Below are 25,637 nucleotides of genomic sequence, written 5' to 3'. Positions count from 1 at the left end.
GTCTTTAGTTACTTTGTTGTTGCTATTTCTTTCCACAGGATCCCTGCCTCATTCAGTGCATAGTCAAAGAGCAGCTACTCAATATTTTGTTTTCTCCACGTTGTTCAATGTGTGGCCTCAGGACACATTTATTGCTCACTATTCAAACCCTGTTTAAAAGACAGAATTGTTAACTTCTTCCAGCATGGACTGATTTAAATTAAAGTGATTTAAATCAGGAAGAAAAAACCTTGATTTAAATCAAGAATTTTAATCTAGTTTTATATTTGTACTTTAGTTATTTTCCTAAAGAAAAGTTGATTCTCATTGGCTGGTAACTATTAAAACATGTTGATTTGCAACTAAATATAGCCTTTACACTAAATTTGGTGATTCTTTTTGCTAACCAGGATACAGCTAAACAGGTTTATTTAAGCAATTACACAATTTAACATATACATATTCAGATTCTTAATTTTTACTTTATTATGTTAGAAAATGGAGAATGATTCATTTCTTATTTACTAAATTAATTTTTATATTTGTGATTTGTGTCAAGCTGCTATTGGATGGAAATTGAAATTCAATTAAATGCAAAAAAATAACATTTTAAAATTGTTTTTATTAGTTCAATAAAACTATCGTAAATGGGCTGGATATAGAAGAAAAAAGTAAATTTACCAAAATATGTTTTGCATTTAAAACCAACTGATTTATTAAACAAAGAAAGTATTGTCTGTAATTAGTGAATTGAATTGATTGTTGCTGATTACCATGGTCTTTAAGAACTCTATTCGAACTAATAGATCTCATCCTCTCCCAACTAGATTTTATTCATGGATTGGAAGAGGAAAACAAGCTTTCCTGTTTTTTCCAACTTCTAGTCAGTTTCCTAGCTTTCAATGAAAGAGTCATTGAACTTGAACTAATTGAATAAAGTGTAGTAAAGAAAATACTCTTGATGTACCTTCAGGTTGTCAAAAGCTGGTTTAGCACTTCAACAAACTTTGATTCCAGGTGCTTAGCTAGTGATTTCCACCAGGTCAGTGGTTTGATGGTCTTTAAAACTTTGGCAGCAAACATGTACTGCTTAACATGTTTTTTAATTTAATATAAATTATTTTTATAGATTTCAGTTTTTCAGATCACTCTGCGAATTTATTCCCAGAGTATTTTTCCCATTTACCTCTCAGTCTCCCACTACTTTCCTGCCAAGGGGATTTTGGAAGTCCACTACACCTGCTTCCTGCAGCCTCCTAGCTCTGACTCATCAGGACTCCCCCTCTCACTCAGTCGCTCATTCCCCCCAGGCCCAGATGCCCTTTTTAAAACCTGAAGTCAGCTGACCAGGCACAGGGTGCATTGTCCCTGTCCCCTCTTAAAGGGCCAGTGCCACCCTATGACACTCGTCATTCTAGTCTGTGAGTGCTTCACAAACTTTAATTTATTTATTTTCACAACACCCCTCTGAGATAAGATGGTGTTATTTATCCCCATGTTACGGATAGGGGACTGAAGAACGGATAGATTAAAGTCAAAAGTATTCACTAATTTTGGGTGCCCAATCTAAGATGCCTAGGACTTGATTTGTTCAGAGTGCTTAGCATTATAAAGCACTTTATATGTTCAAAGCACAGTTCCCATTGACTTCAACTGTAGCTATGACTGCTCTCCATTTCTGCAAACCAGAGCCCAGGGTCTCAGGTCAGGCACCTGGAAAATGAGGAACACACAATTAGTGATCAGTGACTTGCCTTGAGGCAGGGACTGTGTTTGTGTTCTGTTTGTACAGCGCCAAGCACAATGGGGTTCTGGTCCATGACGGGGGCTGCTGGGTGCTATAATAATAAAATAATAATAATTAATATTCACAAAGGAATGCTGTGGAAAAGGCAGAGATAGAATCCAATTGTCCAGCAACATTCACCTGCCTTAACTATGAGATCATCCTCTCTTCCTGCAATTCCCAGCCTCATTCACCATAGACATTACAATTTCTGCAGCAAAAGACAATAGTCCTTCACTACAAAAGCCTGATTCATCCCCACAGCAGGTCCTTCCTCTGCACTGAATGAGGCAGGGTTTCTGTGGAAAACAAAATTGTGTAATCTAATTAAAGATTATATCATATTGAATAAGCACAAAGGGGCCAAATTAAGGTTGCACAGACCATCTTAATTCTGGTATTTCCTAGCTTTTGATTGCTTAACTTTGTACCCTTAATAATGCTCTTCTAATGTAATTTTTTAATCTGTAATTTCCTAGGTTTTTAAAAAAACAAACTGAATATGCAGAAGTTCTATCATCCACCATCACATTGACACCCACATGGGTCACCAGCAAGGTTGGAACCTTTAGATCCACAGCACAGACCTCTGCCACTTTAGCTAACAGAGTAACTGTTAGCAACCATAGGTGTTATCCTACAGGACCAGCAGTAGAAGGGCTAAGCCATACTCTTTACCAGTGGGTATCACAGATATTTGCTGACAGTCCCAGGCTTCTTGCTCAAATGCCCAGCCAATCCCAGTCATCCTTCCTCCATCTCCCACTCACAGTTTATCTCCTTCCCTTTCCCAGTCTCACCACTCTCCTTGTCCCAATCAAATCCTTTCCTCCTCTGGCATGACTTTTTTGTCCCCTCTGTATTCAAATCAGATAGCTTCCTCCCCTTCACTGCTTGGGCATCAGCAGGGGGGTCATTGAGAGCAAAGGAGAAACAGGCTCCCTGTTCTCATTTCCAGTGCCCAGCTCAGAGCCCCCTGAAGCAGCAATTACAGGGAAAGTCTGGACCTGGACTAGAGCATGCTCAGTTGCTCTGTGAGGGTGCCACATGCACACTTTGGTCACATGTAGGAGCTGTGAAGGTACGGAGCACATTCACTTGCTCTGTGAGGATGGCGCATGTGCAGCCTAGTTACACTTTGGAGCTGTGAAATACCTGAGCATGCTCAGTGAGGATGGAATCTTTGGAGAGTTTAGTGACAAAAACTGAAGAAGTCTCTGAGCATATGTTTATGTGACCAAATTTGGGTAGATTTTCATGGGGATGGGAAAAGGCGTGTCCTTAACACAGAGGCCACTCCCCTGCCAAATTTCAAATCCCTGCTGCAAAGCATGGGGACACTGGAGCTTTCACAGAAAAGGTCACCAGATTTTTTTAATCTGGACCGGATAATGTATTTTCCCCTAGCCTCCTTCTCATAGATGACTGAACTCTTTGGAAAATTATAGCCAAAAATATTCAACCTGCAGCAGATATCCAACATGGAAATCTTCAGCCCAAATAGTTAAAGTCTGACAAACTTATAAACAGCTGAATAAGATCTTCTACTAGGTTGTCTTGGACAACCTTAATAATAGGTGGTGCTACTAGTTCTGCCTGCAGTAGTTTATAACATTCTTCCAGCCCTTCAGGATCAAAGACACTGTATAAATGTGGTTACTATAAGATCTTTGAAGACATCAGCAAATGTTATAATGTAACTTGGATTCCCACAGGGGTCTGGCTGACAGGCTGGCTACAAAGTGGATGGTGCTGCAGGGATGCTCTCCATTAGAATGCATTAGAATTTATTTGACAGTGGCCCGGAAATGGCCTCTCTTTGGAGCCAAGGTATTTGCTGCTAAGGTAATTGCAGGTGGCTTCTTGCTGGAGTACTTTGTTTCTTTACCCCCAAATTAAACTTGTTCAACTCAGCTACTATTATGATCTTTGGTAAAAGAGCTCATACCTCGGGGGGGGCCCTAAAACTTTGGAAGTTATATAGATACAGCACTTTCCATACCATTCCATAGGGCTGATAAAGTTGTATTTAGTTTCCCATCAGTTTAGACAGAATAGAGAAGATAAATATGTTCTAGAGACACTAGGGGTTGCTAGAGTGCCACAGATTACACACTGAAGCTCTTAGGAATCAGAACTTGTCTACCGAACACTTAAGGTATGTCTATACTGACGGCGGCAAAGTTGCCACTGTCAGATTGACCTATCTGGATTTATTGAGCAGTCAGGGAAGACCCGCTCAATCGATCCAGAAGTCGACGCTGGTAAACCACCCCCACAAATGACGTAGCGCTGCATCAGCGGGAATGCGGTTCCCATCGGCACAGTGCAGTAAAGATGTCACACAGAAGGGAAGCACAGCAGTCGATGGGAGTTATGCAAGCTACGCAGAATAGCTTGCATAACTCCTGCCGACTGCTGCCGAATCACCAGGTAAGTGTAGACCAGGGCTTAGTGGCAGGCGGGAGTGACACTGTATAAATGTAACATTATTTTACTATAAGCTTTTTGAAGACATCAGCAAATGTGCTACCTGCAGAGCTGAAAAAAGAACAAACATCTCTTCTCTCCATTACACGTTACCAGCTACAGGGTATTTTTCCCCCACTGGCGGGTACTCAATAAACACTACTTTTAAACCATGCTTGCCCTTGTCATCAAGGGCACAGTATCAATCCATAAGAGCTTATCTACACAAACATTTTGTTTGCAGCAAATCTGCCCTGCACTAGCCTGCTATGCACTAAGTGTCCATGTGGACCCGCTGCCACACACTAAATGTTCCCTAGGGCACTTTTAGTGTGCAGCAGCAGGGTCCACATGTAATAGGCGCCTATATAAGACAAAACTCCAAATATCGGCACTGTTCCTATAAAATCAGGACATCCGATCACCTTTACTAAATGGTTAGCCTGTGCTGCCACTGCTTCACTCCTATTTTTAGTGAGCTAGCTTGCGTACGTCTACATGTGCTGCAATCACAACTCCTGCCTGCAGTATAGACTAAGTGTAATCTACAGTGTAGGATAAGGCCAGGTCGACACAGAAAAGCTACATAGGCACAGCCATGTCAGTCAGCAGTGTGCAAAAAAACCACAGACTGGACTGACATAGCCATGCCAATATAACACCATGTACAAACACAGCTCAGTCAGTGGAAGAGGGCTTCTGTCAATACAGCCAACTTTGTTCAGGAAGGTGATGTTCCTACACTGACAGAAAAAAACCCATGCTGACATAGCCATGCCAGTGTAGTCTCCATAGTGTAGACATGCTCTTAACCACAGACAGTAGTTGTGATCCTTTGGTCTCTTGCTTTGAGGTCAAAGTAGTTGACTTTATGGAATAAAATCTTAAAGTAAACGTACTACCCTTCTGTGCAGTTAACCTGGAAGTTTCCTTCAAGTTCGGAGAGCATGGAGGGTTCCATTAAATTCAGTGGCTGTCACCAAAAGATCACAAGCATTTAGAGTCAATGGGGTTGAAAAGGAGAAGATACAATAATTGCATCCACAGTTTAAAGAGCAATCTATTTCATACCTTTCTGATAGTTACACTGCCAGAACTGTGCATTAGCCATAACACGAACACAACAGATCCCCATGAGAAATCAATGGCATTAGTCATAACAATAATGCACAACACAGTGTCTCCTGTGCTTACCAAACAATCTGAATTGTCTTTGATAAAACAAACTTCATTCTGGTGAGATATAAAGCTTCACACATGAGCATGATTCATGTCAAATCACTGGCAGTTCTCAGAGTTGCTTAATTTAGAGCATGGAGTTCCCGTCTAAGGAAACTCTAGTCCCTGGCCATCCTTTGTCCATGTCAAGGCTCAGTAACATATCTTGGAGGGGTCTCACACAAAATGAATTGCTAACACCATTGTTCCTCTGGCTGGAATTCTGACGGAGATAGATTTGTCATCTCCCCAGTATTTCTGGCATGTTATAAATACTGTATACAGGAGGTGACTATGGGGAGGCACTGGATGGCTCAGGGGACTGGTAATAGGCTAGAGCAGCAGTTCTCAACCGGTGGCATACCACCGGCGGTACTTCGAAGAAGGTTGGATGGTACGCGAGCCGTACCGCGCCGCCGAATCCGCCGCCAAAAGTTCCCCACCCTGCCGCTGCAAAACCCCGCCGCCACCGCATGTCCCCCCCCCCCACCCACCCCTGCAAAACCCTGCCACCGAAAAGGGGCAAACGGCAGCAGGGTTTCAGCGGAGGGCACTGTTCCCCCCATGTAACCCTGCCGCTGCCGAAAGTCCCCCCCTGCTGCTACCACGAAACCCCGCCACCGCCAAAAGTCCCCCCCCCTTTTTTTCCCAAATGGTACTCGGGTCAGGTACAGTTAGGTCAAGTGGTACTTGACCTGACTGTACCTGACCTGAGTGGTACTCGGGGAAAAAAAGGTTGAGAACTGCTGGGCTAGAGAGATTTTATCTAAATTACTGGTTCAGATACAGCCTTGATTGGAAGTGACCATTGCTTTCTGATGGCCTATGTAAAATGAATTAGTAATCTGAGTCTAGTTCTTAGGGCACCACCACAACTGGCACTAATTGGCCTCTTGACAATATCAACCAAGAAGTTTGAGCTGCAGTACCCTCTTACATGAGGACAGGACTGAAGCACACTGGCAGAAGACAGTGTAGGGACACCTGTCAGTGTACCTGTTCTGTGGATGAACAAAGGAAGTCAGCCTAAGACCCCCATGGTGATGGAAACAACATAACCTGAATAGAATATGGCTGTCAAATGGTGCCTTGGACCACCATTATATTCAGTGACTTAGTTTAATTTTTAAAAGAAAACAGATTTTTAAAACCACAGAGGTAAACTATTCTCATGAACAGGATTATATAAATCATTGGGATCAGTTCTACAAGATATGCAATGATGAAGTAGCTATTGCAAGTTAAATAAATTCAGTCTGGCTAGCTAATGTACAGGAACCTCAATTCCCCCCGTTTGTCCTCAATACCCCAGAAATATGGTGGAAATATCTTATTTTTGTGGTGCTGTAGAAATGTCTAAATTAGTTATTTCTTATTTCCCCAGCCTGTCCTGCCTTCTCCCTTGGACGACTGTCCAGTTTGGATAGCTGTGAATGAAGATGGCATAAGCATACTGGATTACAACACTATGGTATGGTGAAGCATGTTGATTGAGAAAAAATAACTTCATCCCCACAGAAGCACATTCCCACAATCTAGAATCACAGAGTGAAATCCTGGCCCCACTAAAATCAATGGCAAATTTCCATTGACTTCAAATGGAACCAGGATTTGACACATAGAAGTTAGAGATGTAAAAGATTTTCTGTATTTGAGCTCTGCATAAAGATACGGGGTCATTACTGCTGAGTCAGAGTGGCAGATGTAATTTGTTAATTCCAACCAGGATATTAGAACGGTTGGTCCATCTCTCTTAGAGGCAGCAAGGCCATGGACTTGCGGGGGAAATCCTATGTACAGCCTAATAAGGGGAGCAAGCCTAGGCTGACTCAGGCTATGTCTTCACTGATGGCGGCAAATTCGCCGCTGTTAGATCAACTTCTCTGGATCGACTGAGCGGTCAGGGAAGACCCGCTCAGTCGATCCAGAAATCGACGTATTAAGACCACCACCTCAAGTGGTGTAGCGCTGCGTCGATGGGAACACGGTTCCCATCGGCGCAGTGCAGTGAAGACGGCGCGCAGAACAGAAGCAGAGAAGTCAACGGGAGTTATGCAAGTTTTTTGCGTAGTTTGCGTAACTGGTCGACTGCTGCCAAATCTCCAAAGTAAGTGAAGACAAGCCCATGTTTCTTTATTATCTGAATTGCCAAGAAAGCCTACTCCCAAACAGAGGGTTAAATTGGACTATAAGCAATATGTTTGCATTCTGTTCAGAACAGTAGAGCTGCTTACAGTTGTTTTCACTACCAGGAATCTGAGGTTGCCTAGGCAAATAGGAGCACTCTTTGGTGAGATATTTTTCCTTTAAAAATAATCCAGTTGCCTATAACTTTCTCTCTATCGTCTGCAGCACTTAAAGCTGTCTTACGCATACCGGTCTGTGCTGACGTTTGGAGGCTGTCGGGATGACTTCATGATTGTAGTCAGTCAGGTGAAAGATAGGAGTTCTGGGAAAAACAGCACTGAAAAACTACTTTTCACCATGGCAGCTCCAAAGGTGGGTATATGACAAGCAGCAAAATGGGTCCTTTCCACCTGGCAGCACAAAAACAATGTATTAAAACCAGCTAGGCCTTTGGTGTATTTCCTGAGGAATCGTACCTTTCCTTTCTGCTCTAACCCTTCTGTGCTTTCAACCTGGGAAGCTCCTTATGGGCCTCAAACTGACTGATCCAGCCCTAAACGTATTTGCTCAGTCCTAAATAGAGCAACTCAGCTTTCAGACATTGCAATGCTCAGCAATTTATCTGCAGCTGGGTACCGAAAACCAAAGAGCATTTTCCCTCTAACTTACCTACAGTGAATCATTTTCTTTCTCCCACAGATTGTTGAGGTGACTCTTCTAATTGCCAGCTATATTAACTACTGTGCACTGACTCCACTCCTGTCTCCTGCAGCTCCTTCTCTGAGCATCATCTCACCTCTGAGCACACCACCAACTAAAAAGCTCTGGGAGACTCAAAGCCAATGTTTCTTTCCTTCTGTGCCTCGTACCACCAAGGGGCCTACACTGCTCTGAGTGCTTGTTCTCAGTGCCTTTGGACTTTGGTGATTTTTTTATTTTATTTTTTTTTTGCAAACCACTGAATTTTGAGTTGAGGAATGCCATGATTTTGCTGTTTGTGTATCCTGTTTTAATGCAGACTCCTGTTCTCTCAGTGTGATATGAAGTATGTTTAGAGTTTCCTTTCTTTTCTAAAGACTAGGTTTTGGGGTCTGTCCACATTTCCTCTCTCTGCTATCCAAAACATTGGAGCAGCAGCGGAAGATGACTTTGGCCACAATCACATCACTCTCTGAATCTCTTCACTTGGTTTTGCACTCCTTCCATGTTGGGTTGCCAGTTTTGGTTGGACATATTCCTGGAGGTTTCATCACGACATAACCTTTAATTAAAGATCCATCTTTAATTTCTGGAGACTCCAGAACAATCCTGGAGGGTTGGCAACCCCATTCCATGTCATGTTCAAGCTGCTCTTCTTGTAAGCATGTCCCTTCCCATTCCGGGCTTTGCACCTTGTCTCAGGTCACCATTCTCTATGCCTTGAGACTGCTTTCCACTTCTGCTCCTCATGAGCTCTCGTGCATCCTTAACATGTCCCTTTTCAGTAGCCTTCTACCATTCATCTCCTCAAAAATCCTGTCTGCCCACTTCGGTTTTGAATCATTAACTTACCCGTCCTTTGCCTGAATTAGACTGTAAGCTCCTCGGGCAAGGGACTTTTACTGTTGTGTGTTTTAAAGGACTGTGTCCTCACCCAGCCCTATTTAAAGCATAAGACACAGTGATAAGACCTGTGGTATGAGCCTTGTGCAAGGATACATCATATTGAATACTGCCAGTATGACAAGTTTTATATCACTGGATCAGAAAATACATGCACCAAAACAGGGCAATTGCCAGAATATAAAGAGTAATATAATGGAGCTCTATAGTGACCCTACCATGTAGTTTAGGTACAACACTAACCCTATCTCTGGTCCTCCATGTTCCAAAGAGTTTCCAGTGGTATTTAAATCCACCATTGTCAACCCCAAAACAACAATTAAAATAGGCAGTCTTTCTGCATGACCTAAAATATTTTGTATTGTGCTGCTAAATATGCATGCAAACAAAGACTACAGGTGAACTTAACCGCACAGCTGTGCTGACACCTTAGTGTGACTGGTGCTCAAATTCAAAAGCTGATGCAGCCTAGAGCTTGTATTGACCTGTGGTCTAAGAAAGACATGGAAAGAAAAAAAAAAGCTGACTAGATGGAAAAGAAGCTAATCTGACAAGAAAAGAAATGTCCTGGTCTATCTTTGAAGAGCATATTACATAGAAAAGGGAGAGTAAAGAAGGAGAATTTAATACTACTTTAGAAGAAAGGACAGGGCAGTTTCACTTTAGTAAAATTAGGGCAGAAATGTGACAATATCTCTGCATTTTGAGGACTTAATAAAGAGTGAATAGGACTGGAACAACTGTCAGACGATGTCCTAGCTCCTGCAGGACTGAGGTACCGTGGAATGCCATGCTGCCCTATATAATGGACAGAAAAGCTAAGTCTCCACTACAGGGGTGTATTTATCATGCACAGTCCCCTGCCAGACATATGCTTTCAAAGAATCTTGGTGTTAACCACTATATTGTATGTATTTCAGGATGTGTTCACTACTGTATAACATTACTGCATGTAATCGCTATGAATTGGGAAGGCAGAGCAAATGAGTTTTGTATTTTTAATGTCTTCTAGCAACTGGTTTTTAGAAAGAGCTAGACCACACTAATTTCATAGGTCTAATTACTTCCAAACCTCAACTTCCACCATGCCATTAGGGTAAGAGGAAGTGACTAGTAAACATATTCCCAAATACTGTCCTTCAGGCTTTCCTAACTAATGCTGTTTGACCGGTCCCAAATGGACTCTGTCAAGGTCGGGAGGGTCAAAATATGACTTATTTTTTGTAGGAGTTTCACGTAGTTTTTTTAAATTATTCTTCCTGAAACACACATATACCTAGCTAGGGTTTTATTCTGTGCTCATCAATCTTCTAGCTTTCTAAAAGCTTTATAGAAATTTGTTATTTCCCCAGCACCCAGGAACAACCCTGTAACAAACTGGTGTGCACTACCTAACTGTCATGGGCACCCCACCAAAAGAATCCAGCCCCCATGAGCAGTTCTACAGTAACAAACCAGTCCTTCCAGCCCCGCATTCACAATGAGCAAACTGACAATAACAAAACAATGTGCTTAACCCAGTGCCCATCAGCAATCCTACAAGCCTGTGTATACAACCCAGCACTCTTATGGGCAACCTTAAACAACAACAAGCCAGTGCATGCAACAAGGGCATTACAGAAAGGAAACAAGTTTCAGTTTCAAGCGTCCAATGACTGAGTAGGCACAAATAGGGAAGGGCATGGAACTGGAGAAATTATCTTGCATGATTCTAAGTCATTCCTTGACAGCACTCTTTTTAGGCTCTAAAATATAACAAAGCTGATGAAAGTTAATGTGACAGAAACAGCCGGCTGGAGTTGATAAAACCTGAAGCCCTGATTTGCACATACTGTCATTTACCCAGTTCTCACATGTTTGGGGACTGTCCCCTCATACTGCTGAGAAGAGCTGTGAGTTTTTTGAGCCAAAGAATAATTTTGATACGGTTTTGATTTTTAGCCTTTTTAAAGTTGCAGATATAGTCACAAAAAATGACTACATATTTAGACATTGTGGTCTCTGGTATTTATTCTCTCTGTAATCCCAGTACAAATGTGCCAGTTTGAGTCAAATGAGAATTTTCAATTTCCTGCACTGCAATCCTCCCCTACGATATGAGAATCCAGCTGGCCTTCTGCCTCTTACGTTATCACCAGCAACAAGATTATCCAGTCCGAACTGAGCTATTAAGTGTGTTAATGATGCACAAGACCCTACAGGACTAACACTTTTATATTAAGAATTTGACTCACAAACATACAGGAAGCAGAGAAGTTGAGTAAGAAGGGACCATTTTTAGTGTCATTTTTCTGACCATAACTGCACTTTAAACACAACAACGTGGCATGTCGCTCCTTTCCTCATTAGATCTTGTGAGCATTCACCAACACTTGAGCATTTCAGGGAACACCCCAGTTTGGTGAATGCCACCATATACCTCTTATTTAAAGCTTGCCTGAATTCAGAAAACTGTAGATAGCTTAACTATTTTTTTGATTCCTTGGTAGAGAATTTAATTTTTTATTTTGATCAACTCTCTTGGCAATGACTGGACATTTTCTAAAGTGTAGAATGAGATACTGAATAACAGAAGCCTTTATTTTCCTGACTGCTGTGCTGTATGTAAAAGGCTAACAGATACTGTGAGATTTTTTTTTTGTTTATTCTTAATAAAATGCAGTTGTCAGTAAGTCAAGCTGTGTTTGTTTCGTTATATCATAATCAGCATTACTGCAGCAGTTTGATGTCAAACTGTCACTTAACCTTCTAGGAGCCCAAATCAGCCCTGATGTAAAACAAGGTATGTTAAAAAGATGGCCTTGCCTCCCTTGGCTTCTGGGCATGCATCTGCTTCAACTTTCCCATTCTGACCCAGTTTCTCTCTGGTGGGCCTCCAGCTCTCAGTGCTTTGGGTTCACTGAGGTGACGTAGGCCTCCAGCTAAGTCACAAGAACTCCACCCCTTCCGGAATTAAAAACAATCCTCCAGCACTCCTCAGACTAGGTAGTTCTTCCCCGTTCACTCAGAGAGCACCCTTACTAGGCCATATAGTGTTTTCACCCTCACTATTTGCCTTGCTGGCACAGAACTATAGACAGGAGGCTTCCTCCTACTCTCACTGAAAGTCCCAGCCTGGACCCCCTAATTGAGCATCAACTCTCTTCAACATCCCTCTGCGCTATCCTGCCCAGGCTACTTCCTTCTGGCAATGCCCCTCCTCAAAGTCTTTCTGTGTCCTGTCCCTAGACCCTTCCCAAGTCTCTTCCCAACTCTGTTCTACCAAGTACCCTGGCCTGTCTTCTGAGGCCTCCTACCAAGGAGAAACCACCCTACCTCATACCTTCACTCCCCTCTCACTGAGCCACAGGTTGCTTCTTACAGTCCTGCTAGTCACATGATTCCCTAATCACAGGTCCTCAAACAATCCCTCCTGGAGACTATACTTCCCATGACTTCCCACTCTTCAAAGGCCAAACCTCAATTATCCTGGGCTCACAGCACCCACTCTTAAAGGTTGCAATTTCATTGAGTTCAGTGAAACCCAAACAACTTATACCAGGGCAGGATTTGCACAGCTCCATGTGTGACTTCAGTAATTAAGACATGGATTAAGTGAGAAATTGAAGCACAGAAAGGTTAAATGAGTTGACCAGGCCACCCAGAAGTCAGTGGCAGAACCCAGAGCTCTTGCCTTATGTAACAGCAAGGAATTTCTAAAGTGTAGATTTAACATTTTCAGAGTCACTGCCATCTTAGCTGCTGGAGCACTGCATGCTGATGCACAGTTTCCACATTATGAGAATGACTGCAATGTGCTTCATTTTTATGCAAATTAGGTGTGAGCCTTAGGCATTTCATGAGCTGCTGACATGACTGGGCAAAGTTTGAACTGTTTATGTTATATTATTATGAAAAAGTTTCAAAGTAACCCACATCTCTAGGTCATATTATAGTAGTTTAAACCTATAATAATATCAATGAGGTACAATACAATTGCACACGATGCAATACTTCCAAGAACACAAATCAATAAAAATGTATTTACACATATTCTCATTATACAATATTATCAGTGGCAGATTTCCCCACACACGCAAAGTAGTTCCAGACATCTATAGGTGACCTTTCCCATCCTAATGAAGTAGCCAGTAAACCATCTGGAAAACAGAAAGTAAATGCTGCTGCAAGTTTGGCATCTTCCTGGTAAGTTTTCTTTCTCTTAGCTCTTCCCAGATCAGAGAGCCAGAGCTGTCCTCTTTGTATGTCTGCTTGGCTTTGGCCCATTCAAGGATGATACTTCCTTTTTCAAAGAAAAGGTTAAAAGAATTTCACAACAAAAATGTAACAAATATTCACTGTATAGAGCAATTGGTTGGTTTGTTGTTTGAGAGTTTGTTGGCCAAGGCTGCATTGTGTGCTTATCAGTTGTTTCAGGATTTACTAAAGAAGTATAAATTTCTTGCATGATCTTCTCTAACCAAGTCCCATCTCTCTCTTGGCAGGATGGGCAGTAGGGAGGGAAATCCCATCTCTGCAGCTCCAGTCTTGAAAAATTCTACTCACCTTAGTTGCGTTAATATTTTAGGCAGCCAAGTAAATGTATCATTAACTTTTACACCATCAGCTTGACAAGGGCAGATTTTGTGCATGGGCTGAATTTTTTTTCATATTGGTGGGCCACTAGCAACGGAACTAGCAACAGCTTCACTTGCTGCTGGATCACAGTCTATTTACACCATCTAGTTAAGGACCACTGCAGGATTGTTTTGGTTTGGGTTCATTTACTATATACAATCTATCCTAGTTTGCTGGGAGTTTTCTACCTTGATGAGTTTTTTATTTTAAAGTTCTGGTGAAGTTTCAGTCTTCCTCTGCTCCAGGATTTCTTGGCAACTTCGGTACACTTCAACCAGACAGTCTAGACGTGGCTTGGAGCTCTAGAGGTCAAGGAAAAATAGTCAGGCTCCAGGCTAGCTGCTGAAGAGTTAAGAGTTTTAATCTTCATTTACAGCAACACTTGTCAGATGGAGGAAGGAGTGGGAAGAAGGCACACACAAAGCAAGCTATCATTGGCATGGATACAGAGGGAAATGAAAAGCAAGGCATCTGCTGTTGATTATTGTCCTGGAGAGAAATGATGATGCTAGAGAGTGAACTCCTATCCATGCAACTCTAGGTGATCCATCCAGGGAAGAGCTAAGGCAGAATGGAGGGGAATGATTGTATGAGCATAGCCTGTGTTGTATCTGTCCTGTGGTTAGAGGATTTCAGTCCTCAAGGCAGTCAATTCAATACTTTTAAGGAACAAGATATTCAGTGTTCTTTCAGTTAATGCAATGTTATGGTTGAAACATTAAATACTCAGAGGTTAGAATATTCAAGTTAATGGTTCACAAAGAAACTGTAACTTGTCTCCTTTGTACATGTAGCATTCTGTATTATTAAATCTGAGTTTTAATGTAATGCCTCAATATATATGTACAACAGGACAGAGTTATAATTGTTATTGGAACCACAACTTTGAACTTCCCAATCTCACCAACAATATGTCAGTAACATTTTTTTCAGTTTGAAATCTCTTGACTTTTCAGTAATAACATAATAGCACATTTCTTCAGAAGCTCTCCAAGTGCTTTGCAAACACTAATTAAGCTTCATAATACTCTTCAAGATAGACATGTATCTCTTTTTTTATTGATGGATAAACTGATTTTATTCAGAGGACTTACCCAAGTTTACACACTGGACCAAACTGAACCTTGGTATGAGGAGGGGTAATTCTACTAAAAGTCAGTGGCTTAATCTGGAATGGTAAATCAGTGCCAAGTGCAGGGAAAAAGAAGAGAAAAAATGTGACTGGACATTCTAATACACGTGTTACAAGTGAAACACACGTCTGATGAGAGGGTGGGGAACATGAGACAGGCAGCAGTCTTCCACTATCAGAATTTAGAGTATTTACAGGGAAACCAGAAGGACCTAGTTGACAGGAGATAGCCATACATCCATAATAAAGAAGGGCATTACTGAAATCAGCTCCATCTTATACTAATTAAGTGTGCCTTTTGGGTTCCTGGCAAGTTACTAGTGTAACCCTGATTGTGCAAAATTTGGGCAGTTAACCTTTGCTAAGCCTTGGTGGTCCTTGACTTCAACTATGACTCAGTAAACAGGTGATTTGGTGCGGTCTGTACAGCTTCCTTTTATTGGCTTTGTACATATACTGAACACTGTGATGCTGGTGTATATAGAATGCCAAAATGCATTGTGTATTATTAATGTATTATTTTACTGTTGCTTTTTGAAATTTTGTTAGTCTCTGCTTCCCAGCCTTGATCCCTTTACAATAGGCTATCAATACCATAGCTGCAAAACGTCCACGTTGTCCAAATGTCATTTATGAAGGGGAAACAGAACACTATTACTTACTGGCATTTATACAGCACCTTTCATCCAAGGATCTCAAAGTACTTTATCAAGATGGCTAAGTGTTATTCTAAATTCTGTAGAGAAGTAAAACTGAAGCACACAGAGTGTGGGAGGATTTTTCCCAAAGGAAATCAGTCTCACGGCAGAATAAAACCTAGGTATCCTGATTCTCAGACCCATAAATTAATCATTACCCCACACTACCTTACATATATTTTTCCTCCTCTATTTACCTATTAAATAAGTATGCCATGAGAAGCAGCTTTCCTCACATTAACCCAATGTATCTGGACCCTGTCCCGGAGGATCTACCTTTAAGAAAGGGGAGTTCAGACCGCAAAGTCCTTAGGCTCTGCTACTACTGTCTACAAAAAGACAGAAAGTGGACTGAAACCACCAATTCATTTCACAAATCACTAAATGGCAGTTAAAGGATAATGATTTTCTGTCACCATTGACCTGGGTCAGATTAAAACCAACAGAGAGGTGAAAGGTTCTGTATCCCACTCCTAACCTCCTGAGTCATCCAGTCTCCCTGGTCTTATGATTTTTGAGCTCCCAAAACAGCACTGCAGTATAAAGTCCACCTAAAAGCAATCTTTGTAAATGTTGCCAATGGCAGTTTAAGAGAACAATAGGTCAGTTCAGTGCAGATGTGTTAATGGGCTCAGTGAGATGGCAAAAATTACATTAACTAAAATTGCCTTCTCTACAGTTGACATAACAGAGATATAAAGACTCTGTACAGCAGAGGCAACAAAGTAAGAGGTTCCTGCTCCTGTTAAAATATCTGTGAATCACCATCAAGTGACCATGTCTGATTGTCTTAGGTGAAAATTACTGAGGGGTACTGAATTTCAGACTAAAGCAGCCCCTTCCCTAGCTCCTTAGCAGTAAATGTCTAAAGGAAAATCAAATACAAGTATCAGGATATACCCTTGAAAGTAACATTGTTCAGAGTTAGATGGGTGAGAGAAATCACACCAAAATGTCAGCATATCCCTTGGGCATTGCAATGAATAGGGGCAGCTGAAACCACAGTCCAATGCCAGGATTCTGAGTGGAGCTGTGTGAAATTCACCCATTGCAAGTGGCAAGGGTTCTAGCAAATCCTTTTCCTGGGCTTGGATCTTCAGAAGAGGCTTAATTCATTAACATTTGTAAGTATCTTTGAGATCTTTGGCTACCGTCAGCAACATGTGCAGCTGAATCAATGCTGAATGCAATTTAGCTGTAAGTATGTAGCCATGGACAAATTGTGTTCAGTAGTGATTTAGGAACCCTGGCTAAAACCTGACATTCAGCAGCAAGTAATTTTCACAGGGTAGAAAGGGCTGTAGATGCATTACACTATACACAATATAAAAAAACATGCTATTACTATATTTGTGCTGTAGTAGCACGTAGGGACACCAGTCAAAGATTAGGGCCCCATTGTGTTAGGCACTGTACAGACACACAGTAAAAAGAAATTCCCAACCCCAAATTGCTCATAATCTAGGTTATGACAAGTCACAACAGGTGGATTGGACAAATAAATGGGTGGAGAGGAGAGGAGAGGAAAGACAAGATAACAAGAAAGTGAACAAGTTATATGGTAAGCAGAGATCTCAGCTCACCACTTCTGTTTCAATACCTTTGATTGCCATTGAGTAAGAAAGAGAGAGACCATCCACTTACTTCAGAGTACCCTCATATCAGAATCTTTGACTTGGGTAGCTGAGACTCTACTCAGATGCCAAGGTGTCCCTTTGGTGGCAGCTCTGCGTAGCTGAGGATGAGACTCAAGGTATGTCTTCATTGACGGGGTAAATTCACCACCATCAGATCGATTTATCCAGATTGATTGAGCGGAAGTGAAGACCCGCTCAATCGATCTGGAAGTCAATTTAGTAAAACCACCTCCACAAAAAGTGTAGCGCTGTGTTGACAGGTACGCATTTCCCATCAGCACAGCATAGTGGGGACGGCACACAGAACGGACTTTAGGAAGTTGATACAAGTTACGCAAACTACTCTACATAGCTTGCGTAACTCCCATCGACTGCCGCCGAATTTGCCAGTAAGTATAGACCAGGCCTAACACAGAAGCCAGATAAGCAGAGCTGTATGAAACTCAGCAGTCAGTTCTTAGAGTGACCGGTGAGCTTTTTCTTGGGTTCATATTTGCACAACTCCCTCTTTCTACTCTGAATCCAGGATAGACTACACGAGAGCCAAATGTGTTTTCCCAGCACTAATTTCTACTGTTCCTATGGCACCTCCTATAAAGTGCTGTAGGAATCAAGCTGATGTACTCCAAGGCCTCTCTCAGAAAGAGCAGCTGCAATGGGCTGAGTGTGGGATTATGGAATGAAAAGCACTGAGAACCCCAGTAATACCCGCCAACTACAAATCTGGATCTCTCCACAATCCATTTCATTCTCACCTGAAACAGTGGCACCACCTCAGACACTCTATGAGGTTCCAGAGGATCCTGGAGAAGGATGCACAGGTAATAGATAACTTTTTGCTAAAAATACAAAAAACAACAAAGCATGAGAATGTTATCAGGGCACTTTAAATTATCAGTGAGAAGGGATTTGTTCCTAACAAAACTGGCCAGAGATATGGGGTAAGACATCTTGAAGTGATGCAGCACCTACAACAGTCATTTAAATGAGGAACAATTTTTGCTTTAAAATGATATTGTCTCCTCTGACCTCTCAATTGTTTTACCTTAGAAATATCAGAAAAGCCTGTTTTTTCCTGGTTTTGCTGTAGGACCTCTTAAGGGCCTCATAGCATAGGTGTTTGACCTCTCTCCCTTTAACTGAAAGGGTGATGGTGCTGAATTTTTAACAAAAACATTATTTTTCCAAAATGTTCATTAGTCACTGTAGTTCAATAGGTATTAACAAAAAGCAAACACAAAATGTGATTTAAACAGTCTAGCTAAAAATTCTTTCCGCTCTGATCCTTTTGACTCATGATATCTTTTTACTAATTCTCCAGTTATCACAGGATTTGTCTTTCCTATACAATTATATCATGTCTGAACAGGATTGTGAAGAATCAAGAAAGGATTTGTCCTTGTCTGCACTGACTACAAAGAGGCCGCCAGTGACATCCTGCTAGTAGCCTCACTCTTCACAATTTTGTTCAAACATGGTAACATTTTGTCATTTAGAACAGCACAGAGTCTTTCAGACTAATCAGACCTGAATATACTTAAAGCAAGAAAAAATAAATTGTAAAGACTTTCAAGCCTTCTTTAATCAACAAAAAGAAGAAGAAAGAAGTGTCCAGGCTCAGTTTTTGTTTGTTTTTTGCAGGTCATGTTTAAAGGTCTGCACCACCGTGCAAGGAACTCCAAGAAGTTTCCCTGTTCTTTCCTTCCAAGAAGCTAGATATTTCCTTTCTGTACCAATCAGTAACAAAAGGATTCTCTCATAACTTTTCAGAGGAAAATGGAGTTACTGCAGCCAATCCACCGAGGACTGAAATTTCTTCAACTCTTACAAGCCAAGCATAATTAGACCTGGTCTACGTTGGATGGGAACATCTTAAGGGAAATCCACCCATCCACCATATTTCAATCTAAAACACTACACAACCCATGCACCCTAGTTTCGAAGGCCCTGTTTACATTACAGTACATTGGCACTGCAACTCCCTCCCCACTGTCACCCAATACATACACAATTTTAGTCACGTTTAATATTATACTTTTAATCTGAAATTAGCTCCAATAGATTGGGAGAATAGGGGCTGCTTTTCCATAAGAGTTTAAACAAAATCAGAAGACCACAAAAATAATGAGATGTATTGTCTGTCTTCTTATTTATAAACCAGTTGGGGTGTCTGGCTTCAGAATCAACACCCACCGGAGGTAAGGATTATAATTATTGACCCAAATTCTCCCTGAAGTAAATCCACTAACATTAACTGCATTACATCAAGGATGAATCTGGCCTTTTGTTTTAAATGTCCTCTTTCCAGCAGGTTTCAGAGAGGAAAAAGATGGTGCAATGGGAAGGGAAATCAGGAATAAAGAATATAATGTTGGTGAAACCAAGGATGCCACACCAGGCCAAGAATTTCAAGCCTTGACAACAAAATCTGGCTATTTCATTGCCTTGTTAAAACAACTCTCCCTAACCACAAGCACACGGGAAAACATATCAGATGCAGTATTGATTATGTTCTACAAGAAGAAAGGTTGATTACCATATAGATGGCCTCATTGATGACCACGTCCTTCACTTGGTTCATTTCAATGAAGGTTGTACTCTCCTTGCCCGACGCATAGGCTGAGGTCATCTGGATGCCAAGCGAGCCAATGACTAACAGGGACTCCTGGTCAATTTTCACAAAGTGCAGGTACACAATCAAGCCGATCAGGGTGATAAATATAGCAGCAGAGAGCACCATGCTGTTCTGTAATGAAAACCAAGCAGGCACATATGCTCCAATCCTGCAGTTAACTGCCTCTGAGCATAGGCATGGGCCTATGCACAGTAAACTGCAGAGTCATCCATGCAAGTTTGACAGATGCCATCTTCCTTGACACACTTTGGACTAACCTCAAGATCAGGAAACATGAGTCTCTATTTCTTGAACTTAATTAAGTGTCAGGCTCTGTAGCTGAGCACTGTAACAGACAGATATCCTTACCAGATCAGGCCTGGAGGGGGACCTATAACTGACTACTGGGTTCTACTAACTTTGCCCCAAACCACCAAATTACATCATCCAAAACAATATGTCATATACATATAAATATAGATTATGATGCAGTTGCCCTTACAAAGGTAGACAAGTATTACTCCTTTTTTTATAGATGGGGAATCAGAGGCCCAGAGAGATTAGAGAGTAAGGATGATCTTGTGGTTCAAGCACTGGATTGGGAATCAGATTATCTGAGTTCAGTTTCTAGTTCTGCCACCAACTTCATGTGTGACCTTGATTAGTCTTAATCTCTTTCTGCCTTAGTTCCTTGATCTGTACAATGATGGTAATTCTTGTTCCTTTCTTTGATGCTTTGTCTGTCTTGTTTATTTACACTATAGGTGTTTGTACAGTAACTTGATCTTGGGACCTTTTGGTGTTACTATATTATAAATAATAAGTGCTAAATCAACTATTAGATTAAACTCAAGCAGCAGGTCATTTGAAGAGCTGGGAATAGAATCCAGGTGTCCTGATCCAGTGCCCTATCCATGGGATCAGTTTTAGAGAGAACATCACTGGGCACCCTACACATCAAATAGGAAATATTAATTCTATCACTAATGGACCAAAACTCTGTTGCTCTATCTCATTTCATGTCACTTCCCAAACTGAATAATCTTTGGTGGCTGTCTTGAAGGAGGAATGATGCTGGACTGCTTGCTAGCTTTGATACAGGGAAAAGGCTCGTGGAACGGATCTTGCGCTGCACTAGGAGGGTGAGATTCAGGCTTAGGTTCTTGGAGTAATGGAAGAATTTCAACCAACAGTCTACAACTTGGAACATTGTTCTTCATGGCTTATATAATCAAGTAGGAAGGTATTGGGGGCAATTGCTGACTGAGATTAATGCCTCCTGACAGGAATTTAGGATACAATTCCCCTGCTAACAAGTGGCTGTTAAATCCTTGCTCAATAAATGATCTTTTGACATTGGCAACCTTGCCAATTATCACCCAGGCCTCTTATCTTTGCTTTCTGGGAAAGGTCACTGAGAAGGTCATAGTGTAGCAATGCTAGTGTTAACTGTAGTCCTCAGACTTTCTTGATCCTTTTCAGTCCATCTTTTGGCCTCAGTATACACTACAGAGATTGCACTAGTCTCACTGGCTGTTCTCAACCTCCTAGTAATGCTAAAGGTCAGATATTTATGCCAGTTCTTTTAGATCTGTCAACAGTTTTTGAAATCTTTGCCCATAAGGTCTTGTTGACACATGACCATGAGTACGTAGATGGTATTGCTAGTGGAATGCCCTTCTTTCTTCTCAGAGAAATCTGAGAAAATCTGTGATTACTTGTCTGCCCCAAGAAAAATCTCCTGTGGGTTTCCAGATACTCATCTCTCCTGTTCAATGTACATGATCTGGCTCTCAAGAATGTGCTAGACACTTCTCCATAGACATAAAAAATACGATTCCTGCCCAGAAGGAGCTTACAAACTGAAGCTTCTGGGAAGATAATGAGGCAATTTGGGCTGCAGTACATGTGTCATCAGAATGTGACTGTCATGCAACTGACTCATTTACATCAAATGAAGATGACAGAACATCTTTGCTTTCCCAGAGTCTGACTGAGCCCAAGACTTGAACTGGCAGAAGCTCAGCTCAAGCAAGATTGCAGTAATGCCCTACATGGAACCACCCCTAAACAGCAACATCAGCCAGTCTGCCAGAAGAGTGATATATTACATCAACTTGCTAGGAACTGCACTGACTTTCTACTCACTTCTAAGACTTTACTTTGCCTTGAGTTATCAGAGTCTCAGCTACCTGTTACATCATCTCGCCCTTTCTCCACGAGCCACAATAGCAGCTGAAGTCAGATTAAATGAGTGTTCATGCTCAAGAGCCCCTAGATTTCTACATCTGGGAGCTGGATGTACTCAGACCAGAGCCCTTTATAACTTCCCCAATTAATTCAGAAGAACCCAAGTATGTTGCCATTTAGGACATGTTTTTCATAGAATCATAGAGTTTAAGGCCAGAAGGGACAATTAGATCCTATAGTCTGACCTCTTGTGTATCACAGGCCATAGAGTTTGACATTTACTGCATATTGAACCCAATAACTTCAGTTGGACTAAAGCAGTGATACTCAGATTGAGACTCACGAGCCACACGTGGCTCTTCAATGTGTCTCCTGTGGTTTTTTGCAGCACATGATATTAAAACACTGTGTGATTTAATTATTAACCAATCTAAGTTATTAACCAAGCAGGATGCTTTTACTATGTTATTAACCAATTGTAGTTGGTAAAATAATATAACAGTCAGTCATTTTGCTGTGAAAATATACATATACATAACTATATACATAAACAAACTAAATATTTCCCTGGTCATACTGTTGAAATATGAATATACTGTACTATAGTAAATGAAACAATGATTCACACTACTGTGCTCTTTTGGGTAATGATGATCCCTAATTTAGCTCCTGAACCACTGAGGTCGGAGTATGACTGGAGTAAAGCGTATCTTTCAGAAGGGCTTCCAGAAAACCTTGTTCTGAAGACATCAAAACATGGAGAACTTTCCTTGGTCATTTGGCCCAACAGTTAATCACCTTCAAGGTTAAATTTGTGCTTGATTCCAAATTTGAATTGGTCTGGCTTTAACTTTCAGCCACCAGTTCCTGTTGTGCCTTTCGCAGCTAGATGAAAGACCCCTTTAGGACCTGGTATTTCATCCGCTGTAAGACTCTGGCTGCTGCCTAGGGTGTGTGTGCGGGAGTGGTCGGGGCAGAGCGATTGCATGTGTAGCTGGGCTGGGATACAAGAAAAGTCCCTTATTTTACAAATGGCACGAGCTGTTTTCTAGATTTCTGGGCACGCCTTGAAGCTGCAGCATTGGGAGCCTTCGATAACTGAACAGTGGAAGGTGTGCTACGCTGTGCAGGGCAGGGAGCCATGGGGGACCGTGCTGGGGCGAGAGGGACGCAGGTTGACACTCGGGCGAGAACCCGGGGGAGGAAGGGCAAAGGGCTCCCCTGACAGGGGATTTCGGGGGCCCCTCATGGGGGCTGGGAGAACAGGGGCACAACGTGCCGAAGCGTAACCGGGGGCGACTGCACTGACAAGGGAGAGGAGGCTTTGGGGGGCCCCGACAGCGCAGAACCCGGGAGGCGGGATCGGGGCAGGCCCGGGGAGTCCCTCGGTACCTGGCTCAGCACGAAGAGCCCATACGCCACCAGCCAGACGGAGCAGGTAGCGGCGCTCAGCGAGCGCAGCTGCAGCCGGGGGCAGCGCACCGAGAACTCCCGGCAAGAGGCGCTGTGCTGGCGGCGCTGCAGCGCGATGCGGCCCCCGGACACGGCCCGGTAGTACACCCCCTCCTCCATGCTGCCCCCACCGGGCCCGGCAGAGAGCATGCCGCACACGGGCCTCCCGGCTCCGTCCCGCCGCTCTAGCCACCACGTGCTGTCAGCTCTATGGTACAGACAGAGCAGAGCCCACACTTCCGGCGCTGCCCGGCTCCGGGCCCTGTCGCCGCGCGCGCGCGCCCCCAGCGGCAGCGTGGCGTGCCCTTTGACCTGTCTGTCCCCTCGGGCTCTTCATGCCCCCCTCCTGCCTCCGAGTCCTCGCGCGCGCCCCGCCTCCTCCAGCCGGACCCCAGCCTGGCCCCGCTCGAGCTGCTGCTGCTGCGTGCGGAGTCCGGGGCCGAGCCGCCCTAAGCAGCAGCCCCTGCATTTGGGGTGCGCTGGGCGCCGCAGGGCCCTCCCCTCCCTGCTGGAGCCCGGGAGCATTGTGATCACTGTTTGAGGGATGGGGAAACTGAGGCCAGTGGCCACACGCAGCTGCTGAACAAACGGCTCCCGAGGCTGCGCCGTCGAGTGACAGACTGTTGCCCTCCGCCCGTCCAGCGGGGGAGTTAAGTGTCCAGGTGCCTTTATCTGTACCGCAAGCGATGGCAACACAACGTTGCTGGCCACAGGCACCAAATCAGAGGCGTGGCTGTGGCTTCTTAAGAAAAGCCGTGGCCTGTGAAAGGCAAAGGCCCAAGTTGTCCATGGCTGCTGGTTGTAGGAGCCTCTGGTGCTCGAGCCCTAATAAGGTAAAATGACCCATGCAGGCAGAACCCCATTGACTTCAGTAGGGCTCCATGCTGGTATAAATTTCTATAGTCCCACTCTTAGCAGGGTGATTACCTGGTCTTGCCAGTTATATCCTATAAGAAAGACAGCTAGCAGTCTGCCTGAGCCCTAGAAAATCAATCTCCAAAAACTAGAACAAATCCTCCCAAAGGTAAGATTCTGAAAAAGACTCCCAGATATTTTCCTAGCTACTAAACCATAACAACTCTATATAAACTGGCTATAGTTACATCTAGATACTTTTTCTGAATATTTAGTTATTTTACAACCTAGCAATATGTTATAAATTCAAATTGTTCCTCTCTGTACTCGTATTTGTCTATACTGAATTTTATTCTATTACCAAAAAGGGACCCTTGTCACAGGATTTGCAGTTTGGGCTCCCCCTATTCAGGCTGAACCTATGCTGCATAGGTGTAGTGCACACACAGACCAGTATACTGAATTGGCTAGCTGCTGTGCCAGAGACATTATCACTCTGTAATAAAGGAAAAGTACTTGCTGGTGTAATATGTTTAGACTCCATGGATCCGTGATGCCTTGAGAACATACCTCCCTTGGTGAAGTATGAAATCATTTTGTAGTCCAGATCACAAGCCTTTACACTATCAAGCCCTTTTGACCTATGTATAGGAATTAGCAGATAAATTGGGTAACTTGGTGATATATATGGTTAAGGTAACAGCTCATTCAGACATAGGGAAGTGAGCAAGAAAAATAAAAGTGGATGAAGCTGCTAAAGAAGCTACTGCTAGGAGGTTCCAGTGTGGGTCCCGCCCCCTATTATCCAATCTTTGCTGTTACCACCCAAGCACAAGCAGTAAATATTGATTTAGTAACATTAGAAGAAGCTGATTCAGAAGTATCAGCTCTTAAATAAAAAGTAATGCTTAGGGAGTTAAACCAGTTAAATGGTAAACAATCCTTTTGTTAGGGATGACTTCTTGTTCAATGACAGGGAAGAATTGCCTTACCTGGTTTGGATTTTTCCACAGCCTTTTAAAAGGGAAATGTTGAGATTATGATGCACCTTCAAGGGCCCACTAAAATACTGATGCCACTCACCAGTGATTGATTAAGGTAGCCTGGTGGCCTGATTGTGAAAAAGATGTAACAATTCATGTTCACAATTGCCTGTTTTGTGCTAAAAAAAGAATTCACATGGGAAAAAAATGTAGATTTATTCAGGCACAACACTTCAGGGGTTCTTGGGAAAGACGGCAAATTGATTATGTAAGGGCGT

At 42.6% G+C, this 25,637-nt stretch overlaps 2 protein-coding genes across 14 annotated transcripts in view; one reads left to right on the top strand and one right to left on the bottom strand.

Moving 5' to 3' along the window:
* PLEKHH1 (pleckstrin homology, MyTH4 and FERM domain containing H1) overlaps positions 1-11,858 on the top strand; it is a 75,855-nt gene extending 63,997 nt beyond the window's left edge. For 4 of the 8 annotated variants that reach the window (XM_067557777.1, XM_067557775.1, XM_067557776.1 and 1 more), the window contains 4 exons: positions 3,481-3,610; positions 6,837-6,923; positions 7,805-7,951; positions 8,279-11,858. In XM_067557777.1, coding sequence (XP_067413878.1) covers positions 3,481-3,610; positions 6,837-6,923; positions 7,805-7,951; positions 8,279-8,473 — 559 coding nt within the window. In that variant the 3' untranslated portion in view covers positions 8,474-11,858. Of the gene's footprint in view, positions 1-38; positions 179-806; positions 929-3,480; positions 3,611-5,148; positions 5,280-6,836; positions 6,924-7,804; positions 7,952-8,278 lie in introns of those variants that run through there. The other 4 variants (XM_067557779.1, XM_067557780.1, XM_067557781.1 and 1 more) reach the window with 4 other exon arrangements.
* Positions 680-24,135, bottom strand: PIGH (phosphatidylinositol glycan anchor biosynthesis class H). Of its 6 annotated transcripts, none has more exons than XM_067557783.1 (5): positions 23,462-24,063; positions 19,802-20,011; positions 18,021-18,104; positions 13,987-14,100; positions 13,175-13,463 (listed from the first exon to the last, which is right to left on the bottom strand). In XM_067557783.1, the coding sequence occupies exons 1-4, from the start codon at positions 23,669-23,671 to the stop codon at positions 14,005-14,007; spliced, it is 600 nt and encodes a 199-aa protein (XP_067413884.1). In that variant the 5' UTR covers positions 23,672-24,063; the 3' UTR covers positions 13,175-13,463; positions 13,987-14,004. The 6 variants fall into 6 exon arrangements, with proteins under 6 accessions (XP_067413888.1, XP_067413884.1, XP_067413886.1 ...); XM_067557785.1 differs by having other exon boundaries at positions 13,175-13,320; positions 23,462-24,062; XM_067557787.1 differs by lacking the exons at positions 13,175-13,463; positions 13,987-14,100 and adding an exon at positions 680-1,692 and having other exon boundaries at positions 23,462-24,135.
* Between the last annotated feature and the right edge of the window lie 1,502 nt (positions 24,136-25,637).

The sequence above is a fragment of the Emydura macquarii genome, unplaced genomic scaffold (genome assembly GCF_026122565.2).
Source record: "Emydura macquarii macquarii isolate MOO-44397 ecotype Brisbane River unplaced genomic scaffold, CSIRO-AGI_Emac_v2 contig_1876, whole genome shotgun sequence".
NCBI classification, from domain to species: Eukaryota; Metazoa; Chordata; order Testudines; family Chelidae; genus Emydura; species Emydura macquarii.
The sequence above is the reverse complement of the archived record's forward strand: the minus strand, read 5'-3'. Positions and strand labels throughout refer to the sequence as shown.

Excerpts from the sequence above, each read along its gene's own strand:
- PIGH (XM_067557783.1), bottom strand. The coding sequence starts at position 23,671 with ATGCTCTCTGCCGGGCCCGGTGGGGGCAGCATGGAGGAGGGGGTGTAC. Across the intron at positions 20,012-23,461 it reads GGCTCTTCGTGCTGAGCCAG|AACAGCATGGTGCTCTCTGC; the intron begins GTACCGAGGGAC and ends TTTTCATTACAG. Across the intron at positions 18,105-19,801 it reads TCAATGAGGCCATCTATATG|CAAAAAGTTATCTATTACCT; the intron begins GTAATCAACCTT and ends TTGTATTTTTAG.